This window comes from Convolutriloba macropyga, chromosome 14 (assembly GCF_964194025.1).
Source record: "Convolutriloba macropyga chromosome 14, txConMacr16.3, whole genome shotgun sequence".
NCBI classification, from domain to species: Eukaryota; Metazoa; Xenacoelomorpha; order Acoela; family Convolutidae; genus Convolutriloba; species Convolutriloba macropyga.
The window spans coordinates 40,146,257-40,173,995 of NC_134481.1; the positions used below are offsets into that span (position 1 = coordinate 40,146,257).

The 27,739-nt window shown below is 35.7% G+C and overlaps 1 protein-coding gene across 1 annotated transcript in view; it reads right to left on the minus strand.

Annotated features, from left to right (window-relative positions):
* LOC142352930 (cathepsin G-like) overlaps positions 1 to 23,169 on the minus strand; it is a 41,440-nt gene extending 18,271 nt beyond the window's left edge. Inside the window, exon 1 of the mRNA XM_075405087.1 lies at positions 22,767 to 23,169. Within this exon, the coding sequence (XP_075261202.1) occupies positions 22,767 to 23,040 (274 nt within the window). The 5' untranslated portion in view covers positions 23,041 to 23,169. The remainder of the gene's footprint in view (positions 1 to 22,766) is intronic.
* Positions 23,170 to 27,739: the final 4,570 nt, after the last annotated feature.

The following is a 27,739-nucleotide window of genomic DNA, read 5'->3' on the forward strand; positions in this document are numbered from 1 at the left end:
CATGGTTTGAATGCACCTTCAGCTTTTGTGAACTTTTTTCAAATTTCTGCACTTTTCCAACTCAATTTTCATCTCAGGGCCTATAAATTCTTCTTCGTGATAATGCGTTCAAAACTAATTTACGATCATGCAGCATTAACTGAGAGCATCAAAGTGTTATATGGTTTTCAACTTTTTATACTTACATTCTTTCTGACCTGCCTTCAAATGCTTCGTCTGGATATCTATCTAGATTGATGTAGATAGAGATTGAAAAGATTTGAACAGTTGAAGTTTACTTTGAAGCATCCAGCTAATTAACACTAGTGTTTCAGACACCTTGGAGTGATTGGTCAAATCAATCAACCAATCACAACGTAGGGACTCCTTTAAAAAACTACTTGAACTCGATTCGGAAACGGTCCGAACTTTTGAACGTTGCTTTCATCCTAGTTAAAGCGGTATGAGGGTAAAGAAGAAAAATAGGTATTTAAAAATTATTTTTATTATAAACTACTGCCGACTAACCGTACCATTTAGTTGTTTTTTTGGTGATAAAATAATTGGTGTTTTCAGATCATAAAGAATAAAGAAAGTTTAGCAATCTTTAGTGTCTAAGCAATTGAAACCAATGGGTATCAACTGAAGTCGTTAAAAAAAGTTTTTAATAACTTTTGATGTTTATTTCAGCAGGCAGTTGAACACTGTTATTAAAAAACTTTTTGGGAGGCAATTCAGACGAATCTTTATCTAGATTATGTCTTGCAAAAAAAGAAGATTGAAAAAAATTGATTGGCTCAACTGCCTAAATTTTCAACGTCAAACGCAGCTCCTCATTAGATTGTTGTTCTGGCAAGGAAACAAACAGTAACCTCAAAAAACTCGCATGTACCCTGAGTAGCAGTTTTAAAAATGAAAATGCAAAAACCAAAACCAAGAAATCATTAGTCGAAAACAAAACAGTTATAAAAAAACTATTTTGGCTCGCTTGAAAAAAATACGGCCTGCTTTTACTGAGATTTAGTTACCTCTTGACATAGAGAAGATAAAAGCGACGAAGCTCATAAAACCATTGATTTAAGTTAAAACAATTAGTTTCAAAATTCATAAAAAGCATAAGTTTTGAACTAATACAAAAATAACTATTTTGCAACTTCCTAGGAATACAATTGGGCTGGATATTAGGGATACCAGGTCAGAAGACCACGACAAACAATAAGCATGGAGAGAACTCAAAAATTAGCAAACTATTTTTTTTCAGAACAGACAGTATTTAAGCAATTAAAACTAAGATGTTTTTTTTAAAAAACACTTAAAATTATGATCAATTGAAGATTTTAAATCGTCAGCTGGTTCTCTTTGACTATAAATAGGTCTTCCTACTAAAGTGTCTAATTGTACAAAGTAAAAAAAAATAAAACATTGACCAGTATAGAAAACCCAGGAAATTTTTTTGAAAACGAACTGTCTAAACCATAAAGACATCCGTCGAAAATCATAGCCAACAGAAAATGAATATTTGGTTATTCAAATAAACTGTGGACCACAATCATTAGTAATACTAGGTTAGATGATCTCAAAATCAATAACAAAAAAGGGGGAAGATTCGAAAGTCTTGTTGTTTCTTGAAATTATCTTATCCGTAATTCGTTAAAATTGTTAGCTATAAAATGAAACTAGAGAATCGGATCGTTGGAGAATTCAACAGAGGTCCTCGGTTTCTTTCTCAATCTAGGAGTTTTTCAGCGACTACAAAAAGAGCAACAGAAAACAGGATTAAAATAAAATTTCTAAAAAAAACTTTGCTAGAGAATTGTTTCGGAGGAGTCAGAACCATAAGATATTGACCAAAAAGTTTAATTATGTTTCGTTTAAATTGTATCCAGCAGTTACTGACCGCAAACATTGAATTGATTAATTTTATCAGGTATTTATCTCTCAAAAGAGAAAAAGAGAAAGTCATGAATTGCGGAGTGATATCCTGATCAGTTAAAAGTAAGCCGTAAATTTCCATGTGTCGATAAAATCAGTCGTAAAATAGCGCTGCGAAAACCAATGTCAGTCGCTAAATAGCCAACAGAAACTAAAATGAGCCTCTCAAAACGTTAAGATAATGTGAAAAACAAGAAGGCTCGATAATGTGCGTTCGCTCATAATGTTCCGACCCCGCTAATCCGCGTTTCTAAATTAATGGTCTACCAAATGAGAGGAGAAAACTTCCAAAGAACACAAACAAAAAACATATACGCATTAGAAAGTTGATAAAAACTGTCAAACAGGAGACTACGAGACAATATAAAGCTGAAAGACCAATAAAAACAAACATTAGTTACACTCAAAACTCGATGTCTATGTTTAGAAGAAAACAAAATAACAAAATCAATATGACATTAGATCATACCAAAACTACACAAATTAAACTGTACATTATTAAAAACGATAGGGAACCTGTCCTCAATGAGTCTGCGTATCAGTGAAAAAAAAACTACAGAACAAAAAAAGTTCAAAAATAATTTTCGATTTTTACAAAACCATTTGTTTCTAAGCGATTAAAACCAATAGTTATCAATTGAAGCCGTTAAAAAAGTTTTTTATACCTCACGATGTATAATTCAGCAGGCAGTTGAACACTGTCATCAAAAAACTTTTTGAGGAAGCACTTCAAACGTATCTTTATCTAGATTATGTCTTGAAAAAAGATCGCAAAAAGATTGATAGGTTCAATTGCGTAAATTTTCAACGTCAAAAATAGCTACTCATTAAAAAAGTTGCAGGTACCCTATGTAGCATTTTTTAAAATGAAAATGCGTTAAACCAAACCAAGAAACCATTAGTTGAGAAAAAGTTCCAAAAATTTTGGCTCTCTAGAAAATGGAAACGGCCTGCTTTTACTGGGATTTAGCGACCTATCACCACAAAGAAGATAAAAAATAATTTTTTTTCGACGAAGCTCATAAATTCATTGATTTAAGTTAAAACAATTAGTTTCAAAAGTCATTTAAAGCATAAGCTTTGAAGTAATACAAAAATGCGTAAATTGTTACTACCAAGGAATCCAATTGATCTGATATCAGTTATACCAGGTCAGAAGACCACGGCGAACAATAAGCACCGACAGAATTCAAAATTTAACAAACTAGTTTTTTTAAGAAATGACAATATTGAAGCGATTATGACTACAATATTATAAAAACGTTTCAATTTATGATCAAGTTAATTTTTTAAATTTCCATTGGTTCTCTTTGACTATCAATGGGTCTTTTTATTTATATGTCTAATTGAATAAAACATAAAGCATTAAACATTGACCAGTATAGAAAAACCACAAAAATTTTTTTGAAAACAAACTGTCTATGCCAGAAGACATCTGTCGAAAGTCATAGCCAACAAAAAAAGAACATTTGGTTAATAAAAAAAATTGTGGGCACCAATCAAAATTAAGAGTAGGTTGGATGGTCTCGAAATCAATAGCAAATGGGGAAGATTCAAAAATCTTTTTTGTTTCTTGAAAAAGTTTAAACTGAAATTCGTTAAAACTATTAGCTATAATATGAAACAAGCGCATCGTATCGTTGGAAAATTCAACAGACGTCCTCGTTTTCTTTCTTAATCTAGGGTTTTTTGAGCGACTACAAAAAGAGCAACAGAAAACAGGATAAAACTAAAATTTCTAAAAAAAACTTTGGTATTGAAGTTTTTCGGAGCAGTGAGAACCATAAGATGTTGACCAAAAACTTTAAATACGTTTCGTTGCGCATACATTGTTTCCTTAGACGTCAGTGGGACATGTCGTTAGTTTAGTAATTTGCCAAGCGAACAAAAATTAATCTCAAAAATGGGCAAACAAAAAAAAATGAAAACCTTTTTTGAGGAATTTCAAGGAACCAAAGCCAAGAAGCGGTTAGTTAAAGTTAAAAGCATTAGGAAAAATTTTCAACAAAGGAAAATTGAGCTGTTTTTACAAAGACTAAGGTGCAGGTCGGCAAAGTATGTTTTTGTAGATGCGTAGTTCAAAAGTGCACTAATATTTTTTTAAAACAGATATATACAATCATAAGAGCCATTAGATATCAACCGCAAACACGGTACCCTTTTTTGTTTGTATTCAATTTGAGAATGATTGGGTTATTTATCAGTCAGATCGAGCCATGAGGCTGCAAAAAGAACAAAAAACGCAGGCAAAACGAAGAACTCATTTTTTTTTTATAAAACAGTGACTTTTCACAACCAAGCCTTAAAAAACTTTAGCTCATCCTTAAAAGATATTATGTTATTTTCATTTCAAGTGAACTTTTGCTATTTGAGTTTTTATTCGAAATCAGTTACGTCAGTGATTAACAAAAATGTAAAAATGACTGGGAAAAAAAGAAAACATTGTAGTCCAATACAACTGGGACAGTCTTTGATTATAAGAACCCACGACGAGAACAAAACTAGCGCTGATACAGCTGAGCGCCAATGCAAATACCTAATTGAATGACATGTTTGCGAAGTAGATAGATTGACAAATGAAACATCTGAATACATCAAAAAAAATCAAGCGTTTTAGATACAAATCGGTTGAAAATAGCAAAAAAAGGAAAATATTTTATTTCAAGAGGACTCTGATTAGAAGCGGAAACAAAGCTTTTTTTCGAGTTTTAGGATTGTGATAGTAATTCTCAGGTCTCTACTTCTGGCTAATTTAAACGAAATGGGCTAAAAGAAATCAAATTTTGCAAAATTTTTGAAGAGAAAATCTGAAATTCAAAATAATTAGTAACATTTTAAGAAGAAACTCTAATCAGACCATTTAGCCATCCTCTTCTATTTTAAGAGGTAAAAGCACCAATACACTAAAAACAGCCTAAATTTTTAGCAAAATTGTAGGAAAATTTGCGAAAAATTAAGGAAAATTTGAAGAAGAACAACGCAAACTGGTCTATTGTTCATAATAATTCAAACCTCTGAAAATGCCCGTTGAAATTGAAATTCAAAAAATCTTTCACTTTTATATTCTACACTGGACGGTTTTCTAGAGATACGACTCAAAACTCTACAGTATTCAGTGCCTCCCTTCCACAAAAGTGGACCGCAACAAAAACACAAGACATGCTTGAATGAGACATCATATTGAGAAATTTAAAACAATTCACGTGGATTTAGGTCTTGGAAAAACTATAAATCTAAAAACACCAACATTTTTGTGCACAATCTAAAAAAATTTTACAAAATTAAAGGAAAATCTGGCAAAATTCACGGAAAATTTGAATAAGAGCAACGCAAATCGGTCTATTATTGACAATAAATTTCACCTTTATAAGTGCCCGTTGTAAAAGAAATTCAAAAAAAATTTTTCATTTATATTCTACGCTGGATGGTTGTCTAAAGGATTCCATTTAAAACCTTGTACGATGAATATATCGGTCGTCAAAAAACGAATAAATTCCATTTGAGTATTTAATTCCTCCCTCTCAGTAAAGTGGGACCGGTGCATAATCTCAAGAAATGCTTATACGATTCATCATAATAAAAAATTTAAAAAATTTCACGTGAATTTAGAACCTGGAAAAAACTGTAAAATCAAAAATACTAACATTTTTGTACACATTCTATAAAATTTAGCAAAATTAAAGGAAAATTCGGCAACATTTACGGAAAATTTGAATAAGAACAACGCAAATTGTTCTATTAATGACAATAAATTAAAACTCTATAAATGTCCATTAAAAACGAAATTCAAAAAAACGTTTTTTCATTTATATTCTACGCTGGACGGTTTTCTAAAAGATACCACTTAAAACTCTGTACGATTAATATATCGATTGGTGAAAACTGACTGAAGGAACAAAACTCCATTTGAGTATATAGTTCCTCCATCCCACTAATGTGGGAACGGAACAAAAACTCAAGACATGCTTTAATGAGGCATCATTTTCGGAAATTTAAAAAATTGCAAGCAGATTTAGGGCCTCGGAAAAAATCATGGTGAAATTTTTCACAGATTCCCTCTGCAATCAAACTCCGATAAGATATTAAACGTTTTTAGCGTCGCCTATTTTTTTTAAAAAAAATAAACTTAGTTGAAAACACCTGTTATCAACCCCGTTGAAAACATTGTTATCAAATGGCAGAAATTGATTAGTTAAGTTTTTCTTTAAAAAAACCAAGTTTTGTAGTGTATTTTTCTTTAAATTATCTCTTTCTTAAAACACACGCAACTATATCTCTGGACAATTCTTTGCAAAATGATATATAATGCGTATGTAACAACCAATGAGAGCAGGGCTCTTTTGAAGCAAAATTGCAAAAGTCTTTCAAATAGCCACTTATCTAACCAGCGCTTCCAAAATAGACATGGTCTCCCGAAAATTTTGCAAGATAACTATCGTACTGCAGAATCTTACAAGATAATCATTTTTGTGCAATAATCGTGCAAGATCTCGTTTTATGACCATCTGGAACCGACGAGGAGAAGCTAGTAATGGGATTTCATAAAAGATAGCGAGCTCATATTTGACAATATGAAAAGCATTTTTGAGAACTTAAAGTTTTATCAAGAGCACAAAATGAATAAGTAATTTTGCAATAATTTACCAAGAAAAAAGTGTTTTTGATTAAAAAAGTTCAAACAAACTTTGTTGCTTCTATCATAATTGGGGCTGTATCCAGAATATATCCGAATTGTCCACAACCTCGAAAATGATAAAGTAAACCAATCGCTGTGTTATCGCTCTTGGTTTACCGATTAGTGCGTATAAGTCTCCGTTAAATTACTAATGTGGTTAAATAAGTTATTAATTCACCAAGTTATGTATACAGTTAGAAAACCCGTTCCAATCTAATAATACTTAAAATATAAAGCTACAATATTGAACATCTATAAAAGGCTCTTCGTTCTCAAATCAGCGGGGATAGCTGGAACTTATGAGCTATACTAAGTTTGGCTTACCAGTTTAGTTTCAGGACGGTCGGATTAGATTTTAGAAAAAAAAACTAAAGTTTAGTCTGAGAGTTTGTTTGTGAGGAGAATGTGCGGAAGTAAGTAGAGTTTTACAAGTCAAAAATTTGGCTATTTTTTAACAGTTTTTCTGCCAACTGATTTTCAGGATTCTCGGTGTGTTCTGTTTTTTCACTTCAGAGATTTCTCTCTCTCCACTTCGTTTCGAGAGAGAACCATCTGCGCCACGTCAGATGGTTGACGACATCTGACGTTGCGGGATGAAAATAACACACCATTTGGTGATTCAGTATTTATTCACCAAGTTTGCTGTTTGTTTTAAGTGGCAGTTGGTTCTCCAGTAGCTGCTTCTTTTATGTTTGTGGTAGAAAGTACCATATGGTGCAAGAACCACCGAGCCAAAGTTTTCAAGTGTGACTCAACTCTAACTCAACTTTTTGTGACCTTGGAAGGTTTTAAAAGTGAACTAGAAAGGTGTTTCTACGGTTACAGCTCACCCCGATTTTAAGAACGAAGAAAGATTTACTACATCAGTTGTACATGATCGGTATTAAAAAGTATTAGTGAACATTTAAAATATAAACCATCACCTTGAGTATACCAAATTTTTAGTTTTCGCTCTGAGCCATTTTTCGTTTAAGTTTTTTGGACTTGTTCTTTGCTTCTTCGAGTTTTTGTTCTAGCTGACGATTTTTCTTCTCTAATACTGCTATCTGCTGCTCAGCTTTTCTTGCTTTTGCAGATAGTTCGAGATTTGTTGTGGCGTACGACCTTGCAAGCTTGACCGTGTTATCTTCGCCCTGGCATTTGAGGCGATTCGATATCAAATATTGACGGCGCCAATAATCGTTGCTTGCCGCGCCGGTCGTTTTCCTTTCCAATTTCAGCTGTTCTAATTAGAGTTGCAAATCTTCTACCTCTAGTTCTCGTTGGAAAAGTTGTTGCCGGAATGTAGAGTTTTCTGTTATGAGGGCTGCATTTGTTAACTCATATTGCCCGTTCTCTTCATCAGGGAAGGCTGTTATTGCTTCATAAGGAGCTTTTATGTACGTGCATAGATTTTTGTTGTACAGAATGTAGCTCCTATTTTTCACATCGCGATCTTTTATCCTCTACACGTTCTTTGAGCTTGGGAGGGGGAATACGTTAATTACTGGAACCTCTGAAACAGGAACTTCATGCACGGTTTTTAGACATTTGTTGGTTATTGTTGTCTTCCCTTCTACTCTAAAACTGTTAAATTCCGGTTTGAGGCTGTACTTTAAATTATTCACGAATCTGGGGTTTTCGGTATTCAGCTGATCCTCTCTAACTTTTTGTGTTTCCAAACATAATTTTATGTTTCTGTGATCTTGTTCGGTTAGGAGGTCGTCAATATTGGAGAGTCGGATTGCTCTTCCACTGTGGTCTGGCATTGTTGCCGTTGCAGACTCGTGGTGACTATTCCAATTTGTTATTGGGTCGTATCCTTCGGGTTGACAGTTGGACATCTTCTTTGCTGGGTGTTGGACTAACTCGTTTGGTGCTGAAGTTGAGGGACTAGAGAAGAGTTTAACGCTGAAAGTTAATTTTTAGCTAAATGCTTTTTGTTATTATAAACTAGCTGGTGGTCTTATTATTTGCTAAATGCAATCCCACCACGGTAAAAGAAAGAATTAGAAGGAACCAAAGACTATTACCCAAAGAATGAGCTCTAATTCTTCCGCAAAGAAAAATAGGAAGGCATGAATCAGAGCGTGCAAAATGAGGAGTATTAGGGGTAGAATCATGATGAAAGAAAGAAATGAAACCAGAGCGGTATAAGCGGACATTTTTATTTTTTTAAGCCGTAGTGGTGTTGCGGGCATAAGGAATAATCGTTAACACCAATTTTCCGTTGTTTTGTATTGTTCCGAGAGGAAAAAAAAATTATCGCTAAACCTGCTATTCTTAGGAATTTTGCTCAAGCTAAATAGTTTTGTTGCATACAGGACATGACGGACTATTTGAAATGCAAATATTACAGAAACTATAGTTAGGGTGCGATAAAAGATGAGTTGAATGATTTAAAGATAACTGGGTTTTGATCCTATAGCATAAGTCACATTGATAATAAAAAACAATGGGAAAGGGGTACATTTTTGTTTTACACAGTGGGCAATGTGTATTTCTTTTATTTGCTATCAATTCTCGATAACAGCTAAAACATACAAAATGGTCTTGATCACCGTTTGTGGGGTGAAGTTTTTCAAAACGCTTACAAATCTTAAAACAAATTGGACATACGATTCCAGTGGGTGTATTGATCAAAGGTTGGAAAGGGGTTGTGTTTTTATTTCCCATCTTAAATGGCTTGAATGTTTTACTTATTAGGTTGGGTTTAACTCCAAGGATTGTCGGGGGTAATCGGGTAGTTACACACAGGACAGGATTTGAGGGTCTTGATACATTCTGTGCAAAAAACGTGGTCTTTGTGGGTCTTGAAATGGCTAAGGTAAGTTTCGGCTACCTCCTTCTTGGTTTGTCCACAAAGATCGCATCGGAAATAGTAACTATAACTGGATGTGTATATTGGCTGGTTGCAAACGGGGCAATTGGGGTGGTCCCAATATTCAAATAACTGTTGTCGACAAGGGATGCAAGCAAAATGAGGGGGCTGATTTTTGGAATTTGCGTGCATTTTCTTAAATTTCTTGCAGGATGTGTAACAAATGGGGCATTCAACAAAATCTCTCTTCGTCAGTAAGAGAGGATTTGGGAAAGAACCAATTATTTACATAACTTAGAATAGCAGACATAATTTTAAAGTGTTATTTAAAAAAGGCTGTGGATAGTAATTGGAAAAGTGTCCTTCAAATCGACAAGGCACAGGAAGAATTTCCACTGCGTGTCGTTGGGGCGTACTTTAAGGTTTCCCTTTTGGCTTGTTTCCTGATCTTCGTAATAAACAATGATACATGGTTCTACATCTTGAAGGCCAGGGCAAATAAGATCGAAGGATTTCTGGAGATACGTGATTCTAACTAAACGTTCTTTATTAAAAAAATACATTTTTGCGTTCAAAAGGAGAAAAAAGGAATCGAAGTAAACAGAGGGTCAGATTTTATCAAGATTAAATGGAAGTGTGGTGGAGACAGATGTTGACAAGGTAAGAAAAAAGTACCAAAAGGGGGAAGTTGGCAGGGCTGTAACGTATCCGTCTTCCCAGGAGTCTAAATATTCAAAATGGATTATCAACGTAGGTACTAGTGTGTTATTGTCTACTTTTGTGAAAGATCTCTGAAAAAATTGTATCTGTACTAACTTATTCTGATACGGTAGTATCATTTCTTATCAACAATCTTTAATTTAGGATTAAGGATTCTGAGTCTAGCGATTTTGGAACACATGGGGCGTTCTCCATAATGAAGAAGAAGTAATTTAAATATGGTGATGTTGGATAAACTGACATTTGCCAAGAATCATTGGAGTCAATTTCTTGAACGTCGATTATTATGAAGGGAGTTAGGAGGGGGTATGATTCAAAAGTGCGCTGGAAGCGTACAATCTCCACTAATTTTCCGTTCAGAAGGAACATTTTTGGGAATTAGTTACCTATTATAAGTCATCAAGGTTGTCCGGCCAAAAAGTGGGATTTAGATTAGCGAGAAATACAAAGAAATGCCAGTGATTAGAGTTTGGTGTCAGGGTTATAAATCCTGTCTCGCAAGTGTCCCAGTAGTCGAACTCGACTATTAGTTGAGGGGTCAATATATTTTTTTCTGAAGAAAATGTTCTGGAAAAGCCGACTATTGACACCAATTGACCCTTATAAAGGAAGTGCATTAGTTGAGCTTAATTTTTTTACAAAAAATATTTGGTATGAAGCAATCTTGTATAAAACTGGAGAGACTATCACTATTGAGACGCAATCAAGTATACTATGATATGATTCCGGAAAAAAATTGGTTTTAAATGTCAGTGTTATGATTAATAAAATTATAAAAACAAAATCTAAAAAGGAAGTATAAACGCACACAAATTCGATATCGTAGAATACGAAATTAATAACTATAACAGTTGTTACAATGGCTATAGTCATATACATGTAAAATTGAAATAGGCTTAAATTGTCATATAAAAACATTCTAAAGATAAATTTTTATAAATATCCGTAAATCGGATTGATCTTGTCAGCGTAGTAGTCAAAGTCTACTCCGATGTCAATGAATGTTATGCTAAAGTCAATAAACGCTCTTAAAAGCTTAAAATAATTAGGGTTACTGGGATAAACAATTATATCTAAAAGATCTTTGAAATGAAATGAAGCTACTCTAATATGAATAATACTGTGAAGCAAAGGCAGGTGAGAAAATATTATCTGTCCTGTATATCCTTCAAAACGAATGAACAATTGATTTGGTTGTCGAATAAACAATGGTTTCATAATTGAAGGGAAGTCATCACCTAAACAAAGATATAAGTGTTTTTTTTTATTTATTTATTATTTTTTTTTATTAAGTTATGGAGGGGCAATAACGTTTCCCGTTATTTGCGGAACAGGAGGGTAAAGTTTTTTGTTTTCATCTATTTTGGTTTCAATTAGAGCGTAATTTTGTTGGGTTGAACTATACTCATGATAGTTTTCTTCATCGATATTATAGTTTGAGCTTACTCTTCTTTGTCGTGATGGTGCGGATGGTGTAGGTTTTCCTTCGGAAAAGATTGAAGTGAAAACAGAAAGTACAAATAAGTTGTATGTTGCTCCTAAGAGAATTTTCCAAAACCCTATGGTTCTGTTTGACATTTTGTGAATTTCGAAAGCTCTTAGCATTGTGGTAATCACGTCAAGTATGAACTTTATGCATAGGAAAACTGCAAAATAAATACCAAGTTTTTCCAAATAATACGTTATTATACCAAATGTTCCCGTAAATTGTGTCACAAAGTAGTTCGGGGACAGTAGGGAATCGAGATAAATTTGACGATTTATTCCCATTGCTGAGGAATAGATATCTTTCTCACTGTAGTCAATTTCCCTCGAACTTAGAACTTCATGTGAAATTTTTTGAAGTACTGATTTGGAAGCGGAACTGTGCAGAAGGTTGTCCCAAAAATCTTTTAATTGGTTAGGAGTATAGATACCTGCGCGTTGGGATTCATAGCCAACTGAATTTATGATATGGCCAATTGAAAGCGGTGAGAACAAGAAAGGAGTTTTGAATGGAACAGGGGCAGGCATCAAATGGTACCAAGATTTTTCATTATCTAGGTCAAGTTGGTAGGCATTTTTATAACCTCCAACGCATTTTACTTCATTGGCAAAAGGAAATGTTTGCCTAGTAACAGGATCGACGAACATTGTTCGATCATTATAATGAATAGGAATACGATCGTAGCAGCGTTCGAGAACTTTTAATGGCGAGTTTTTCTTTGGGCAGTGGTATAGCCAACCGATGCTACCGTCCGTGTCCAGAAACATAGACCGGTTGCCTGTTAGCATATAACCAGCTAGCCTATTGTTTTGAAGGGCTAACATTAAAATCGTTTGTTTTTGAGTTCTATCAAGTTCGCACTGATTCATAATAACATTATGCCAGGATTGCTTGATCCTCAAATAGTTGTGATAAATAATGTAATCCAGCTTAGTGGCTAAGTGAACCTCATAATCTAGCTCGTCTTCACCTACATGGGCCCAGGGTGTACGTGAATGAGAGTGATGAGGGTCATCTTTTACCTTTCTAGTGTACCCGTTCCAACTCAGTTCTGTACCGGATGCTACCGTAACTTTGTGATAACTATGTTCACTTTTTAAATCATTAGGTTTGCCAGTCCTCATATTAAAGCCACCTGAATAAGAAACAAAAAGAGACTCCAAATTAATTTTGTATAAAGGTTCTGGTTTACCGCACAATGTTTCAGATTGGTCTAAGACTCGCAACTTAATATCCATTTGGGCAGGTTTATGGGTTCCTGGACCTGTATACGGAACTTCTGATTTTTCGTCGCTAACAATAAAGTACTTAGGATTTCCGGCTTAAATGTCATGTTTTATCATTTTGGCATCTTGGGTAAATTTTTTGAAAACAAGACAATTCTCGGGAATGTCCCAAGAGTATGCAAATGGATCTAAAGATGTGGAATCACATCCTCCTTCGTGCAATGCACACGGCAGTTTCTGCCCTTGGGTGTTGTAGACTGACTTGTCTTGAACATTAACTTCTAACGAAATTTCCTGCATTAGAGTTTCAAAAGAGTAATGGCTTATATCGCCACTATCGTCGCATGAGGTCGATGAATCGTCCTCGAGGTCGGCTCCATAGTTTTTGTATGAAATTTTCCTATTGTTTAGTTCAATTTCAATGTCAAATTTATCTTGAAAGTCGTTAACCGTAAGTTTTCCCGTTCTGTTCGCTTGTTTGCATTGTTCTGGTGAGACAATTAGATGATAGGTAATTAAGGGTGCGTCATGGACAATTGATGAATGAGAAAACATACCGCAGTGATATTTTAAAACATTCACACTAACGGAACACATAACAGCTTTTACGAATGTGCGATAAGACCGTTGATAAATAGTTACTCTAACGTTGCGCATGTCAATGTTTTCAGGGCTGATACTACATGGCGCTACCTGGTTTAAAGAGTACATTTTGTTTTCTTTCATTTGAGAGCAATCATAATGTATAACTCGCAACTTGTGCGACACATCATTGAGCTCGTCTATTTTTTGGTCAAACTGTGAGGGAAGGCAGGAAATAAAAGAAATAAATTTTAAGATAAGTATAAAATTTTTAGGAATTTTAAGCATTTTAAGTTTGCTTACTTTATTTTAGAATTTATTTATTTATTTAAAATTTTTTTTTTTGCGTAGAGATGTCTGATTATCTCTAACTTTGGCTAATGTGAATTATAAAAGAAGTAAAAAAAAATAGGTAAAAATAAATGTTTGTGACTTGGTCCAGTAATGTTGGACTTGTCTGTCCGTTACCTGAAACATATAAAACTAAGTGAAGCCAGCCTGATATCGGCTAGTCTGTTGTTTTCTTCTGTTTGACACTCTTCGATTTTCCGCATTGTTACTTGGATTAGGCATAGTATTATTATGAGGGTTACTGGAACGCAATGGACTAAATTCTGGGTTAGTTTGGCGTATGATTTGCCCATGTGAATGTGGTGTTGAACTCCTTGTTCTTTCCCTAATCACTTCAATATTCCTATTAGTGAGATGTTCATTTACTGCGCCAGAGGAGCTTCCTTCTATGAAGCCTGAGTCAAAATTTGTTGGTGTTTTATCTAAATCAACAGGGGTTCGATCAAAGTCGGTGATAGGCCAGAATTCTGTTTGCATAGGAATTTGAAAGGAATATCTGTTGACAGGTGTGTTTAGTTTTTTTAGTTGGGAACTCCTCAAGTTTTCGTAGAAGGTTTCTAAGGAATCGTTATTGATACCATATTCAACTGTTAGATCTGGAAGTGTCTCTTCTGCCGGGTAGTATTCAACAAGATGATTTCTATGTGCAACCTTTCTAACCCTTTTGTCGTTATCAAGCTCTATTTCGTAATTCACGTTTGTAATTTTCTTTACTACCGTATATGGGCCTGACCTGAGCTCTTGGAGTTTTTTTGATTTGCCTATTTCTATGCTGTGGTTTTCCATCAGAACCTTTTGTCCAATCTCTAGTTGTTTACCCAATTTGTGTTTATTTCGATGTTTATGTGCCTTTGCGTTGTGAGCTAGGCTGTGTTTATAAGTGCTATTGTAAATTTGTTTAAATTGGTTTTCACGGCTTAGTATTGAAGATTCTATTTTTGGCTTCAACAATTTGTCAATTTCTTTGTTGTCAGATTTTTGCAGTGTGTGTCTATGTAATGGTAGATCTTTACAGAAGTCAGAATTGCTTGTGAGGTTTGAATTTCTTAATAATCCTAATTATAGTGAGAGTGGAATTTGAGGTTTTTGACCAAAGATAATTTCATACGGTGAAATTCCTGTACTTGAGTTAGGTACTGTGTTGTGAGCAAAAGCAAACTTCGGGGCAAGTTCATCCCATTTTCCTCCGGCTTGTTCTAAAAACATCCTAAAATGTGCTCCTAAGTGTATGTTTTGTATTTCAACTTTTCCATTCGTCCATGGTGAGAAGGCGGTTCCTGGGGCTGGAGTGATTCCTAGTTCGTGTATCCAACTAGTGAAGTTTTGATTCATAAACGCTGAACCTTTATCATAGACTAATTTTTGAGGTATCCCAAAAGACAGGATGAATTTTTCAAACGCTTTAATGGTGTCAAATGCGTCCGTAGACCTGACGGGGTAAACTTGAATAAATCTCGAAAATGAATCTACAATCACCAGACAATGGTGTTTTCCATTTGACGGTGGGTTCAAAGGTCCTTTATGATCAATGTGTACCGTGTGAAAAGGAAATGGTATTGTGTCGGTCCATTTTTCTAAAGGTGCTTCGTATATATCTTTCCGTTTTTGTTTATTTTTTTGACAGTCAAGACAGCTGGCTATGAGGTGCTTAACCCATTTGTACATTCCGGGCCAGTGAAAAAAACGTCTTATGTTTGCAAGAGTTTTATCTAAACCAATGTGTCCTGCTAACACATCGTCGTGGGCCAAATTAAATGTTTTGATGAATAGGGAGATTGGTACACAAACTTTGATTAGTTCAGTGTTAGGATCGTCTGTCTGTTCTTTGATGCAGAGTAGGTTTCCAATTATGCATAAATTTTCAAAGTTATTGAGATAGTTTGTTATAGCTTTCGATTGGCGATTTTCAATGGTTTTCAGATCTTTGTTTTGACTTAGAAAAAACTTGCGTATTTGTTGTAATACTGGGTCTTTCAATTGTTCTTCACATAGGACTTCAGTGTTTAGATCAACATTTTTTGCAAAAGAAGTTAGTTTCAAGATCAATTCTTTAGCATCCATTTTTTCGTCAAGTTTTTCAGGGAATGGTGATTGTTTTGTTAAGGAGGTTTTACTTTGTTCCTCTTCTGCATTTTGTGCTGCAAAGATTTCAGCAAAAGTAAGAATTTTATGGTCTGGATCATCAATTACTTGGCAAAAATTTTCATTATTTGCTTCAATAATTGTATTTGAAGGAGAGTTTTTTTCGCTATTAGCCTCTCCTGAGTTTAAAAAGGAATTGTTAGAAGTTTTTTCCAATTCATTGGTCCCAATTTGAGTCGCTGTTTGTTTTTGATCGTTTAATTTTTTAAAATGATTAATTGCAGAACCTTGTGAGAAGTAGTCGACAAGATTTGTTACTCCACAAATTGTTGCTTTGCTTGGTTTATAACGTTCTTGTGTCAATTGGTCGTTTTTGAATGTATACTTTGCTAGACCTGTTTTGGTTTCTTTAAGTATTGGGTAAAAATCGTCGGCATTGCCTTTTTCGTTGTCATGGAGAACGAAGTATTTTTCCTCGTTTCCATTCTGGTCGTAGAACGAAATGTCTTTTGGTATTTTTTTGTGTTTTAGTTGATGTTTGTCAAGATCTTTCAGTTTTACGTTTCTACTTAGAATGTCGGGAAAAGCTAGATTCTTTCCTTCAGTCCAAATGATTTTTAGGTTTTGGAACTGTGAAATCACTAATTGGTATCTAAAAAAACGATGGGAGAGTTTCCCTCGTCTTCCCCATAAGTACATTAGTGGTTTGTGGTCCGTGTAAACATAAACAGGAAATGGCGAGCCAATTATGTAGTGCTCGTATGTTTGAAGTGCTGAAATTACACCACATAGTTCACGTGCGGTGGTACTCATTTTCTGCTCTTCTTTAGTGTAAATTCTGGAATTAAATGACACTATTCTCTTCCCTTCAGGAAATTCCTGTACTAGGATAGAGCCAACGCCAATTGAGGAGGCGTCTACGTGAACGTGAAAAGGATGTTTTGTGTCTGGTATAGCTAGTATGGTGTCCTCACTAATGCGGTCTTTTATACTTAGGAAAAGTTTTTCATGTTCCGCTGTCCATTCGAACTTAGTTTCGGTTTTGGTTAAGTCGTAGAATGGTTTACAGTCTACATGCAAGTTTTTTATGTACATGCTGTAGAACCCTAAGCATCCTAGAACTCTCATTACATCACGTTTGTTTTCTGGAGATTTCAAGGCTTTGAGATCTGCTACCCTTTTCTTGACTGGTTGAATTCCTTCTTTGCCTACAATGTGGCCAAGGAACTGAACTTTTCTAAGAAAAAACTTAGTTTTTTCGGGTTGCGCTTTTAAACCTGCTTTTCTTAATAATAAATGGTAGTTTTCAATAATTTCAAACATTTCGTTTTCAGTTTGAGCTTGCATGATAGTGTCGTCAATGTAAGTTATGGCTTGTTTTCGTTTTATTAGTGGTGCAAAATGAATAGTCATTATTCGGCTAAAGAAGTTAGGAAGACCACAAAGGCCGTAAAAACCTCTTTCAAATGTGTACTGTTTTGAACCAATTACAAAACTTACTAACTGTTTTGTCTCCTCGGTGAGGGGGACTTGATTGTAAGCTGAACACAAATCACTAGTAGTGAAGTAGTTCCCTTTGAGCTTAGTCAATAGGCTTCCTATTGGTTCTAGGGGCCATGAATATCTGCTGAGGTCAGTAATTGAATTTAGATAGCGTGCGTCAATTACGAGTTTTATGGTATTTCCTTTAGGGAGGATTATTATCGGGTTAATGAACTCGGAACCCATTTCGTTTTCGTTTCCCATTTCACGGATAATACCTGTTTTGCACAACTGATCCAAAAGAATTTCTAGTTTTTCTTGATAATGAAGGGGTACTTTGGATGGTCTTTGTTTTGACAACGTGACGTTGGGCAATAGTTTTACGTTGAATTTTTGTTTAATTTTTCCAACATCATATTTATGTTGTGAGTATACGTCTTTGTTATGAACTAGTGTTTCCAATAACTGTAACAGTTTTTGGTCAGAGATGTCTGATTGGCTAAAATCAAATTTTTTAAGGAAAGTTTGGTCCGTATGTGAAAATCGGCCAATTATTTCTGGTTTAACCTCAATGGGTCGCAAACTATGCTCTCTTTCACTGTGGGGTTTTAAATTTTTTAGATCGTCACTGAAATCAGTTTCTAATTCGTAATTGTCAGTAAAGTCTTGTTCACGCTTACGTTTTTCAGTTTTTTTCTGTTTATTAGTTTTGTGATTTGAAATAGTTTTTTCGGAGTTAGGTTTTATTATTGGAGAAACACAATTTTCACTTACATGAAAAACTTGATTCCAATCGGTCTCACTAGTCAAAAGATGGTCTATAAAAGCAAGATTGTCTACAACTGTAAAGTTTTTCATTGGCTCAATCTGAATGTCCTCTAAGGTGTGACCTATTGGGCCTTTAGCAATGACAACCTTATTATTTTGCGGATTGTTTAACATTATAGGTAACTCCTTTTCCTTTTGGAAACATCTTACATTATAGGTATAAATACCTTTTTTCTGTAGCTCTGATCCAATAATAAAGGATGTTCCTTTTCGGAAAAATTCGTTAGTGGGCTTTATGGTGATGACACGAGTTGTTTGGGGAGCTAGATGAAGTTGGATGTCCATAAAAACCGTTTTGTAGAGACTAACATAGGGGTAACTTTTAGTTTGATATCTGCTAAGTGAAATGAAAATGCCGGGATAAATTTTTAGTTCAATTTTTGGTGTTGAAATATCAATTGATTTTGTAGAGCTATCAAGAAAGTCCATTCCCAAAATGTTTGGCTTACATCCGTCTTTGGCTGAAACCCATGTTTTTATTTTCACGTTGTATTTTCCTTCTATGTCGAATGATGAAATGAAAGTAATATATCCCAAGAGCTTTAGTTTTTCTCCGTTAACGGCTACAGTGTTAGTTTTTATTTTGACAAGATCTAATTTTTGTGTTTTGCATATTTCACTGTATGTATAGTAGTTAATAATAGAACTGGTTGCACCTGTATCAAGAAGGAACTGGGTTTCTAGACCGTTATTTTTATTCTTGTCTCCTACGGGTTGGTATAAGTTAATATAAATATGTTTGTTGATGATTTTATTAGTGTTATTAGTTTCAGAGGGTGACGGAGACTGGTCTAGTTTAAATTAGCATGATTGTTTTCATCATCGCTGAAATAGGAACTAGAGCTATTGTTCATGAAGTGCACTTTAGGACTTCGCTCTCGGCTATTATCTCGTGAGTTATAGCCACTGTTAGGTCTGTTACCTTGTCTATTTGAATCATTGCTTCGTTCGTTTGAATAATTTCTGTATCTCTGCTCACTGTTTGGTCTATCTCTGCTACTATTTCTATCAGACCTGTATGAATCTCTCTGGTTTTGTCTATCTCGAGAGTCGTAACTACCTGACCGATGTCGGTTTGATGAAGTGTAATTGGATGGATGAGGAGAGTTATTCCTATAATTAGGAGTGTGTTGTCTGTTGTTTTCACTTGAATAATTATCTCTTCTTCGATCGTTATTGTTCGGGTAATGACTTTGCTGTCCTGGTGATCTACCTCGGTTTCGACGATAATTATCTGTAAACTTATCTCTGGTTTGCGGAGGCTGTTTGTTTTGTTCTTTATTTTCTTTGCGTTTGTAGCAGTATGCAATTGTGTGACCAGACTTTCGACAATATTTGCAAAATCTGGTTTGATTTTGGTTCATTCGGGGGTTGTTGCTATTATATGTTGCGTTGATTTTGTGGTCTTTCATTAAACTTGTTAGTTCCCTGATCTGATTTTTTAGACCTTCAATCTCTAATTTGTTATCCATGCTGTTGGATGATGTACCAGTAAATTCACTGCTCACTGCAAAACTCAAATCTTTAGTCGATACATGATCTCTAAGTTGTTGCCAAGTGGCACCTACATTTTCGATTAGAAATTGATGTGCTTTCTGTTTTAGAGCGGGTGGTGTTAGTCCTCTAACAAAATATTCCATACTTTTTCCCTCTCTGAAGGCTTCATTGAAATCGGGATCCGGCCAACCTTTTTCTATTGTTTTGGTTAATCTGTGTATGTAACTTTTGATTAGCTCTTCTGGTTGTCTCCTTAAGTTTTCTACTTCAATCCGTTTTCTGTACTTATCCTTTTCATCTGTAAACCTGGCTATGAATTGCGCTCGGATGTCATTCCACGCTAATGCTGGATTCAATGATTCAAACCACTGCGCGGCGGGTCCTCGCAAAACCGAACCGAAAAGTGCTCTCTGCCTAGCATCATAAACTGCGGCTTGGTCAGGGTCAGCTGCTGGTCTAGTTCCGAGAGAGAATTGTATTTTTCTTATTATAAGGTTGATAAAGTCTTGTGCGTCCTCTGATGGGTCTAAACCGGTAAATTTTTCAAGTGCTATGTCGGGATATGCTACTACGTTTGCCATTTTTGATTAAAGTTAAGACCGTAAATTTTGTTTTAAAATTTTGTTTGTGTAATAATTTTTTTTTAATTTTTTTTTTGGTTTATGTGTATTGGGTTATATTGTTATAGCTGAATTAGAACGCGCTATTTTCTATGAGAGATCAGGCTTTTGTTACCTATATATGTTCGACTATCCCCGTCTTCGGCCTATGCGTTGGTTCAAAAGAGAACCCGCAGCCTCACCCACTCAGGCCCCAGCTAAACTTACTAACAAAAGTGGGACCTCTAGCCTATAGGACTAGAGAACTGCATTGAGTGGATCGCATCATAATGTTCGGTGTGCAATGAACAATGCGTGAGGACAATTATCGAACTTGTGACTTACTTAGAAAGCCTGAAGACCTATAAATTTGAAGTGCTAACAGTACAAGGTGAAAAAAATTGTAGCACGTTTTAATTCAGCTAACTAGTAAAAGTTTTCTATATATAAATATATATATATATATATATATATATTTATTAATTAATTATAAATTAATTTATTAATTATAATTCAGAAGTGTTTTGGTTAATATTTGTAATATCTATTGTGTTGTATGAGGGTATTTCAATATTACTATTTGGAATCTTTAGTAAGTTTAGTATATTGAAGAATTCAGGGTTATTCCAAATGTACGTGATAAAAAAATTCGCAAAGGAAGTTGGCTCAAATTTGTGGAAAATTGCTAGGAAAGTGCTATTGTTTGTTATGAATCGTGTCACTTTGCCCGTTTTATTATTTGTTGTAACTGTGATATTCAGATGTTCAACGATTATGGTTTGCACATTGTCCATTAATTCATTTGTTAAAACCTAAGTTATCAAAAGATGAGAGGTGCTAGAATAGTAAACTTAAAATGAAAAAGCGACAAGGTTTATAAATCTAGAAGAGAGTTAACAATATCTAAGTTTGGTTAGAATCGATTAAAACAACTAACTTCTCTATTAGAAATATCCCACCTGGGTAAAAATAGTGTTAACAGAGTAAAGAAACTTTTGCCTGATTGGGTTGGACTGATAATTTATTCTTTTCGTTTCTGCTAGCAGTTGATTTCAATAAAAGCGGTGCAATTACGGTATACGCGCGTGCTATTTGTTAAAACCGAATTATCAGATAATTAAAAACAAAATATCAGGCGTGATTCTTTCCTCTGGTCGCACCAGTTATCATAATCGGGGCTGTATCCAGAATATATCCGAATTGTCCACAACCTCGAAAATGATAAAGTAAACCAATCGCTGTGTTATCGCTCTTGGTTTACCGATTAGTGCGTATAAGTCTCAGTTAAATTACTAATGTGGTTAAATAAGTTATTAATTCACCAAGTTATGTATACAGTTAGAAAACCCGTTCCAATCTAATAATACTTAAAATATAAAGCTACAATATTGAACATCTATAAAAGGCTCTTCGTTCTCAAATCAGCGGGGATAGCTGGAACTTATGAGCTATACTAAGTTTGGCTTACCAGTTTAGTTTCAGGACGGTCGGATTAGATTTTAGAAAAAAAAACTAAAGTTTAGTCTGAGAGTTTGTTTGTGAGGAGAATGTGCGGAAGTAAGTAGAGTTTTACAAGTCAAAAATTTGGCTATTTTTTAACAGTTTTTCTGCCAACTGATTTTCAGGATTCTCGGTGTGTTCTGTTTTTTCACTTCAGAGATTTCTCTCTCTCCACTTCGTTTCGAGAGAGAACCATCTGCGCCACGTCAGATGGTTGACGACATCTGACGTTGCGGGATGAAAATAACACACCATTTGGTGATTCAGTATTTATTCACCAAGTTAGCTGTTTGTTTTAAGTGGCAGTTGGTTCTCCAGTAGCTGCTTCTTTTATGTTTGTGGTAGAAAGTACCATATGGTGCAAGAACCACCGAGCCAAAGTTTTCAAGTGTGACTCAACTCTAACTCAACTTTTTGTGACCTTGGAAGGTTTTAAAAGTGAACTAGAAAGGTGTTTCTACGGTTACACTTCTCTCATTTAGCACTGGTTTTAGTGAATAAAACTACCGCAGGATTGCTTCTGATTTATTTATCTGCCGTTCTGTCGTGCTTAAATGTCTACAAAATATGAGCCGTTTGACCATATTCGATTGTACTGTTTGACCGTTGTACTGTTATACAAATTTGCATCTGTTTTATACACTGGAGTTAGTTGCAACTTGCCAATTTTTGTTTCGTTTGAAACTCTTGTTAAGATTACTCGATATTTCTTTCACCGTTGGTTTTTTCAAAAAAGATATTCAAAAAACAAAAAAAGTCATATGCTTCTACCAAAGTTTTTGTTATAAGCCTTTTTGAATTTCAAAATGGGCTAATAGACTCATCGTGTAGAACAGAGTCTTTCGGTGGCTTTTAAATCCTCCATGACAATTTTGGCGCGAAGTTTAACCTGAGACTTTTCATACTTATAAAAATATGAAAGTTTTATCCGCTTAAAATATTTTTCTAGCATCTGTCCGCACATTCGTTACATTAGCTTTGTAAAAAATAAAGCTCAACTCAAGAAAAATGAAAATAATCAGCTTACCCTCAATACCTACGAAACAATGAGCCGCTGTCAAAAGAAATTGGGGGCGGATCAACGTCGCACCACAAAAATTTCCTTTTTCATCTCGGATTAGAACATAAAATTTCCGATCACCTTTAGCGTTTTCTCCGTTAATGATTCTCTTGCTCAAAGAATCGGAAATGTTTGTCTCTCTGGGACTCGAACCGTCTCCCGAAAGCTCAGAATTGACAAATCCTTTGATAGTGATAACTGTAAGGAAGCAAAATGAAAATTTCATTAAATGAACCACCATCTATGATTCTTTTTTTTTCTCGAAATTGAGAACAATTAGTGCAGCTAATGAAAACTCAATCAACTAGTCTATTGTCGTTGTAGTGTTTTTAAGTTTGGGTTTAATTTTCTCAGTTAGTGTATGTGTAAATTTGGCTCTCCTTTACAGATGGGTAACTCGGTTTTATCTCTACATGCAGCTGAGATATTATTTTAAGCCGATCATATATAAGGAAAACGCAAAAAGTAATTGAAAACTTTTTAAAATAATTGGTATGAGTATTTGCTTGGAGGCTACTTCAAAAATTAACACCAGATTACAGCAGAAACCCAAAAATATATAATTGCCTTCTTTAAGGATGAGGTTTGGGATAATGAATGGACAAATAAAACGCAAGGGTGTGTGTGTGTGTGTGTGTGTGTGTGTGTATGTGTGTGTCTGTGTGTGTGTGTGTGTGGGGGGGGGGGGGGGGGCTTTTAATTACGTAGTCACTGGTCAAAAACTGGACGAGGTCTGATCGAAAACGTGCTAAATTATATCATAGCTGATAATTGTGTGGATGCACCTAAACTTTAATGAGGAAAATCTGATCATAATTGAGGTGAAATTTTTCTGAAAGCGATCCAAAGTTAGCATAAACCGAACGAAAATCTGATCATTAACGAGGACTGCCATAGAAATTACAGAAAAGAACCACAGCGAAAGACTAAAATTACAAAACGACAGAAGTGGCATCATAGAGCGAGAGAAGCAGCAGCGAAAGTGATAATGCAAAGCATAAAAAATCATGTTCTTACACTCAGATTAATTGTTTTGAAATAATGTACTTTCATCTTTCATTGTTCGCTCGGGTGTCCTCTCCTGGGCACTGATTTTTGTCTGCTGGTCGCTCTGTCCTTTAATCACTAGTTTTGTCTCATTTAGATTTTAGCGCAATTTTTTTTCAAAATATACCATCTTACTCTATTGACAGAATTAACAAACAGATAAACTGGGGAATAAAAGTTTGCTTTATGAAAACCAAATACGATACTGCCAGAGATCTACTTCTGGAGACTAAAATTCTTCCAGCAGAGCTCCAAATAACACGGGTGTCTTTAAATAGGTTTTTCAATATTCTCCAACAAACAAGAAATCGCTCTAATAAACATTTCAGATTTTTAGAAAACGTGCCTATTATTGTAAACAAACGAACCCATAACCTTTTCTTAGAACAAAAATGTAAGTCAAAATGGAGTAATGGTTCAATTGTTCGTAACTTTATTCGAAAATGGAACACACTTCCAATTACAATTAGAAAAGAAACGTAGAAGACCAAATTTAAACAAAAAGTTACAGCGGAAATGCTTAAACGACACGAAAGAGTTCCAATAGACAGAAGGGTTGCAGGATTTAAACATATTTTTTATTAAATTATTTTACGAAAACCGAAACTTAGTTTGTTATAAATTAGTTAAAAATAATGTTTGATTAATAAATTTCTAACATGTAACATTAACCAAGTGGTTAGTTTAATTTACATGTTTGCAGATTAAAAAAAATTATAACAAGAAGGTGTATGATTTCACAAAAAAGCTATCGCCAAAGCACACTTTCCTGGGCACCCATTAACCCAAATCGGAAGAGCAAAATCCAAACCCATATCTGCTTAGGACAAATAGATCGAAAACAGAGCAACAATTAAAGCCTTTGCTGGTCACTTGTCGTTTGCCTAGACTTAATTTTAATTCTTTAGCACTTTTTTGTATTACTCGAATGTATTACTAGAATATTGGCAATTATAAAGAGAACTTGTTTTTTGTTTTTTTTTCAGCACTACCAGCGTCTATCGGTACCATTTTCCTGAGTAATTTCACTCACTTTTTTATCCAGTTTTCTCTTCGTATCTGAATTTATTGTACGTGTGAAACGTACTTAAAAGTTTTGCAGATGGCGGAAATTTCAGTGCCCTCTGTGGAACTTTCGATAACGGAAGCTGATAAGTGCAATCTAATTTCCTCAGTAAATACTTTTTGAGGAAGCGCTTTCCTCAAAATTGACCCAATTAAAGTTCTTTTTATGGCATTATAATCCCTCTTTTTAATAATCAGTGTCGATAAAAGTGTATAAGTGATATCTGTCGGTACAATAGACTTCGATTCACTTCGGTATCCCCTCACTTCTGAAAGGATAAAAATTACTTTTTGTTTTGTACCCCCTGCCAAATTCACCTGCTAATCATATTTCTTTCAAAGTATATTCTATTTTAGGTTATTTAATTGCCCTGTAAAAACTATACTTACAAAAAATTTAATCTTTTCCTCATTGGGCGTCAAACGACGCCCAAAATGTAAGCGAGAAATATGAACGAGTTTAAATTTAAAGTGTATGCGTAACTAAACAAGTAACCATAGCGCAGTTAGTATAGTACTGTACTCTCAATCTAAAGACCGGTGGTTCGCGCCCCAACCATGTCGAACCTTACGAAGCAAGATCCATATTCTAATACATGTGCCTTCAGCAACGAACCATTTGAGAGCGGTTATAAGCTAAACTAGCCCGATTTAGACTAAGATGACTTAGATATACTTCTTAGACTAACAAAACGCATTGAATGGTTTAACTTTAAGGCCAAAGCAAGGCCAAATTACGTCACACATGAGCTGAATTGACCTTTAGTGGCTCACAAAAGGCTAACAGGTCCTGTCTAGCTTTTTTTGCCGCCAGTGTTACTTTAGTTATCTTATGTGTACGAACGAACTGAGGATTGTTATGTGTGATCGAATGAATAAGAGCATAAAGTTGAAAAATATAGCGTACTATACGCATTGTTATCTTGAATAAAGATTGTTCATTGTTCTTTTACCGTTTTCTGTAGTTCGAGTCTTAGACGTTATCTGGCTCGAATAATTTGGTCCAGCGAGTGAAAGTAATCGGGTTAAGGATTATATCGTCAACTTTACGTAAACGTCCGGCGCACAGAGGCTGGATCAGTGACTACTATTGGAAATTTTGGGGCACAGAGGCTGATTCAGTGACAACTATTGGAACTTCTGGCACACAGACGCTGGTTCAGTGACAATTATTGGAACTTCTAGCGCACAGGGCTGGGCCAGTGACTACCATTGGAACTTTTGGGGCACAGACACTGGTTCAGTGACAACTATTGGAACTTCTAGCGCACAGAGGCTGGGTCAGTGACTACTATTGGACCTTCTGGCGCACAGAGGCTGGTTCAGTGACTACTATTATTACTTCTGGTGCACAGAGAATGGGTCAGTGATTACTATTGGAAGTTCTGGCGCACAGAGGCTGGGTCAGTGACTACTATTGGTACTTCTGGTGCACAGAGGCTGGGTCAGTGACTTCTATTGGTACTTCTGGTGCACAGAGGCTGGGTCAGTGACTACTATCGGACCTTCTGGCGCACAGAGGCTGGTTCAGTGACTACTATTATTACTTCTGGTGCACAGAGGCTGGGTCATTGATTACTATTAGAAGTTCTGGGGCACAGAGGCTGGTTCAGTGACTACTATTGGACCTTCTGGCGCACAGAGGCCTGTTCAGTGACGACTGTTGGAACTTCTGGCGCACAGAGGCTGGGTCAGTGATTACTATTGGAAGTTCTGGCGCACAGAGGCTGGGTCAGTGACTACTATTGGTACTTCTGGTGCACAGAGGCTGGGTCAGTGACTTCTATTGTTACTTCTGGTGCACGGAGGCTGGGTCAGTGACTACTATCGGACCTTCTGGCGCACAGAGGCTGGTTCAGTGTCGACTGTTGGAACTTCTGGCGCACAGAGGCTGGGTCAGTGATTACTATTGGAAGTTCTGGCGCACAGAGGCTGGGTCAGTGACTACTATTGGTACTTCTGGTGCACATAGGCTGGGTCAGTGACTACTATCGGACCTTCTGGCGCACAGAGGCTGGTTCAGTGACGACTGTTGGAACTTCTGGCGCACAGAGGCTGGGTCAGTGATTACTATTGGAAGTTCTGGCGCACAGAGGCTGGGTCAGTGACTACTATTGGTACTTCTGGTGCACAGAGGCTGGGTCAGTGACTTCTATTGGTACTTCTGGTGCACATAGGCTGGGTCAGTGACTACTATCGGACCTTCTGGCGCACAGAGGCTGGTTCAGTGACTACTATTATTACTTCTGGTGCACAGAGGCTGGGTCATTGATTACTATTAGAAGTTCTGGCGCACAGAGGCTGGTTCAGTGACTACTATTGGTACTTTTGGTGCACAGAGCCCGGGTTAGTGACTGCTGTTGGTGTTGTGGCGAAAAGGGGCTAAGTCAGTGACAGTTTTTGCTCTTCTGGCACACAGTGAATTGGACATTTGTTCGGACGGTGTCATTTGCGTCAGGGAAGTGTGAGAAAAACTGTAAGACAAAACTTTAGTCTTCAACATTATAAATAAGTAAACTCTACTTCTAACTGGTGCGACTTATATCCACACTGGCGGCAGACCCCCAACTTAGACACAATTAATCGCAAAAAAATTGAGTGCTCAATTAGCCGAATCATTTGCATGCTCAATCAGCCGAACAAGTTTGAGTGCTCAATTAGCCGAATAACTTGGGTGCTCAATTATCCGAATAACTTGGGTGCTCAGTTAGCCGAATAACTTGGGTGCTCAATTAGCCGAATAACTTTCAGTGCTCAATTAGCCGAATTTTTTTGGGTGCTCAATTAGCCGAATAACTTGGGTGATCAATTAGCCGAATAAGTTTGGG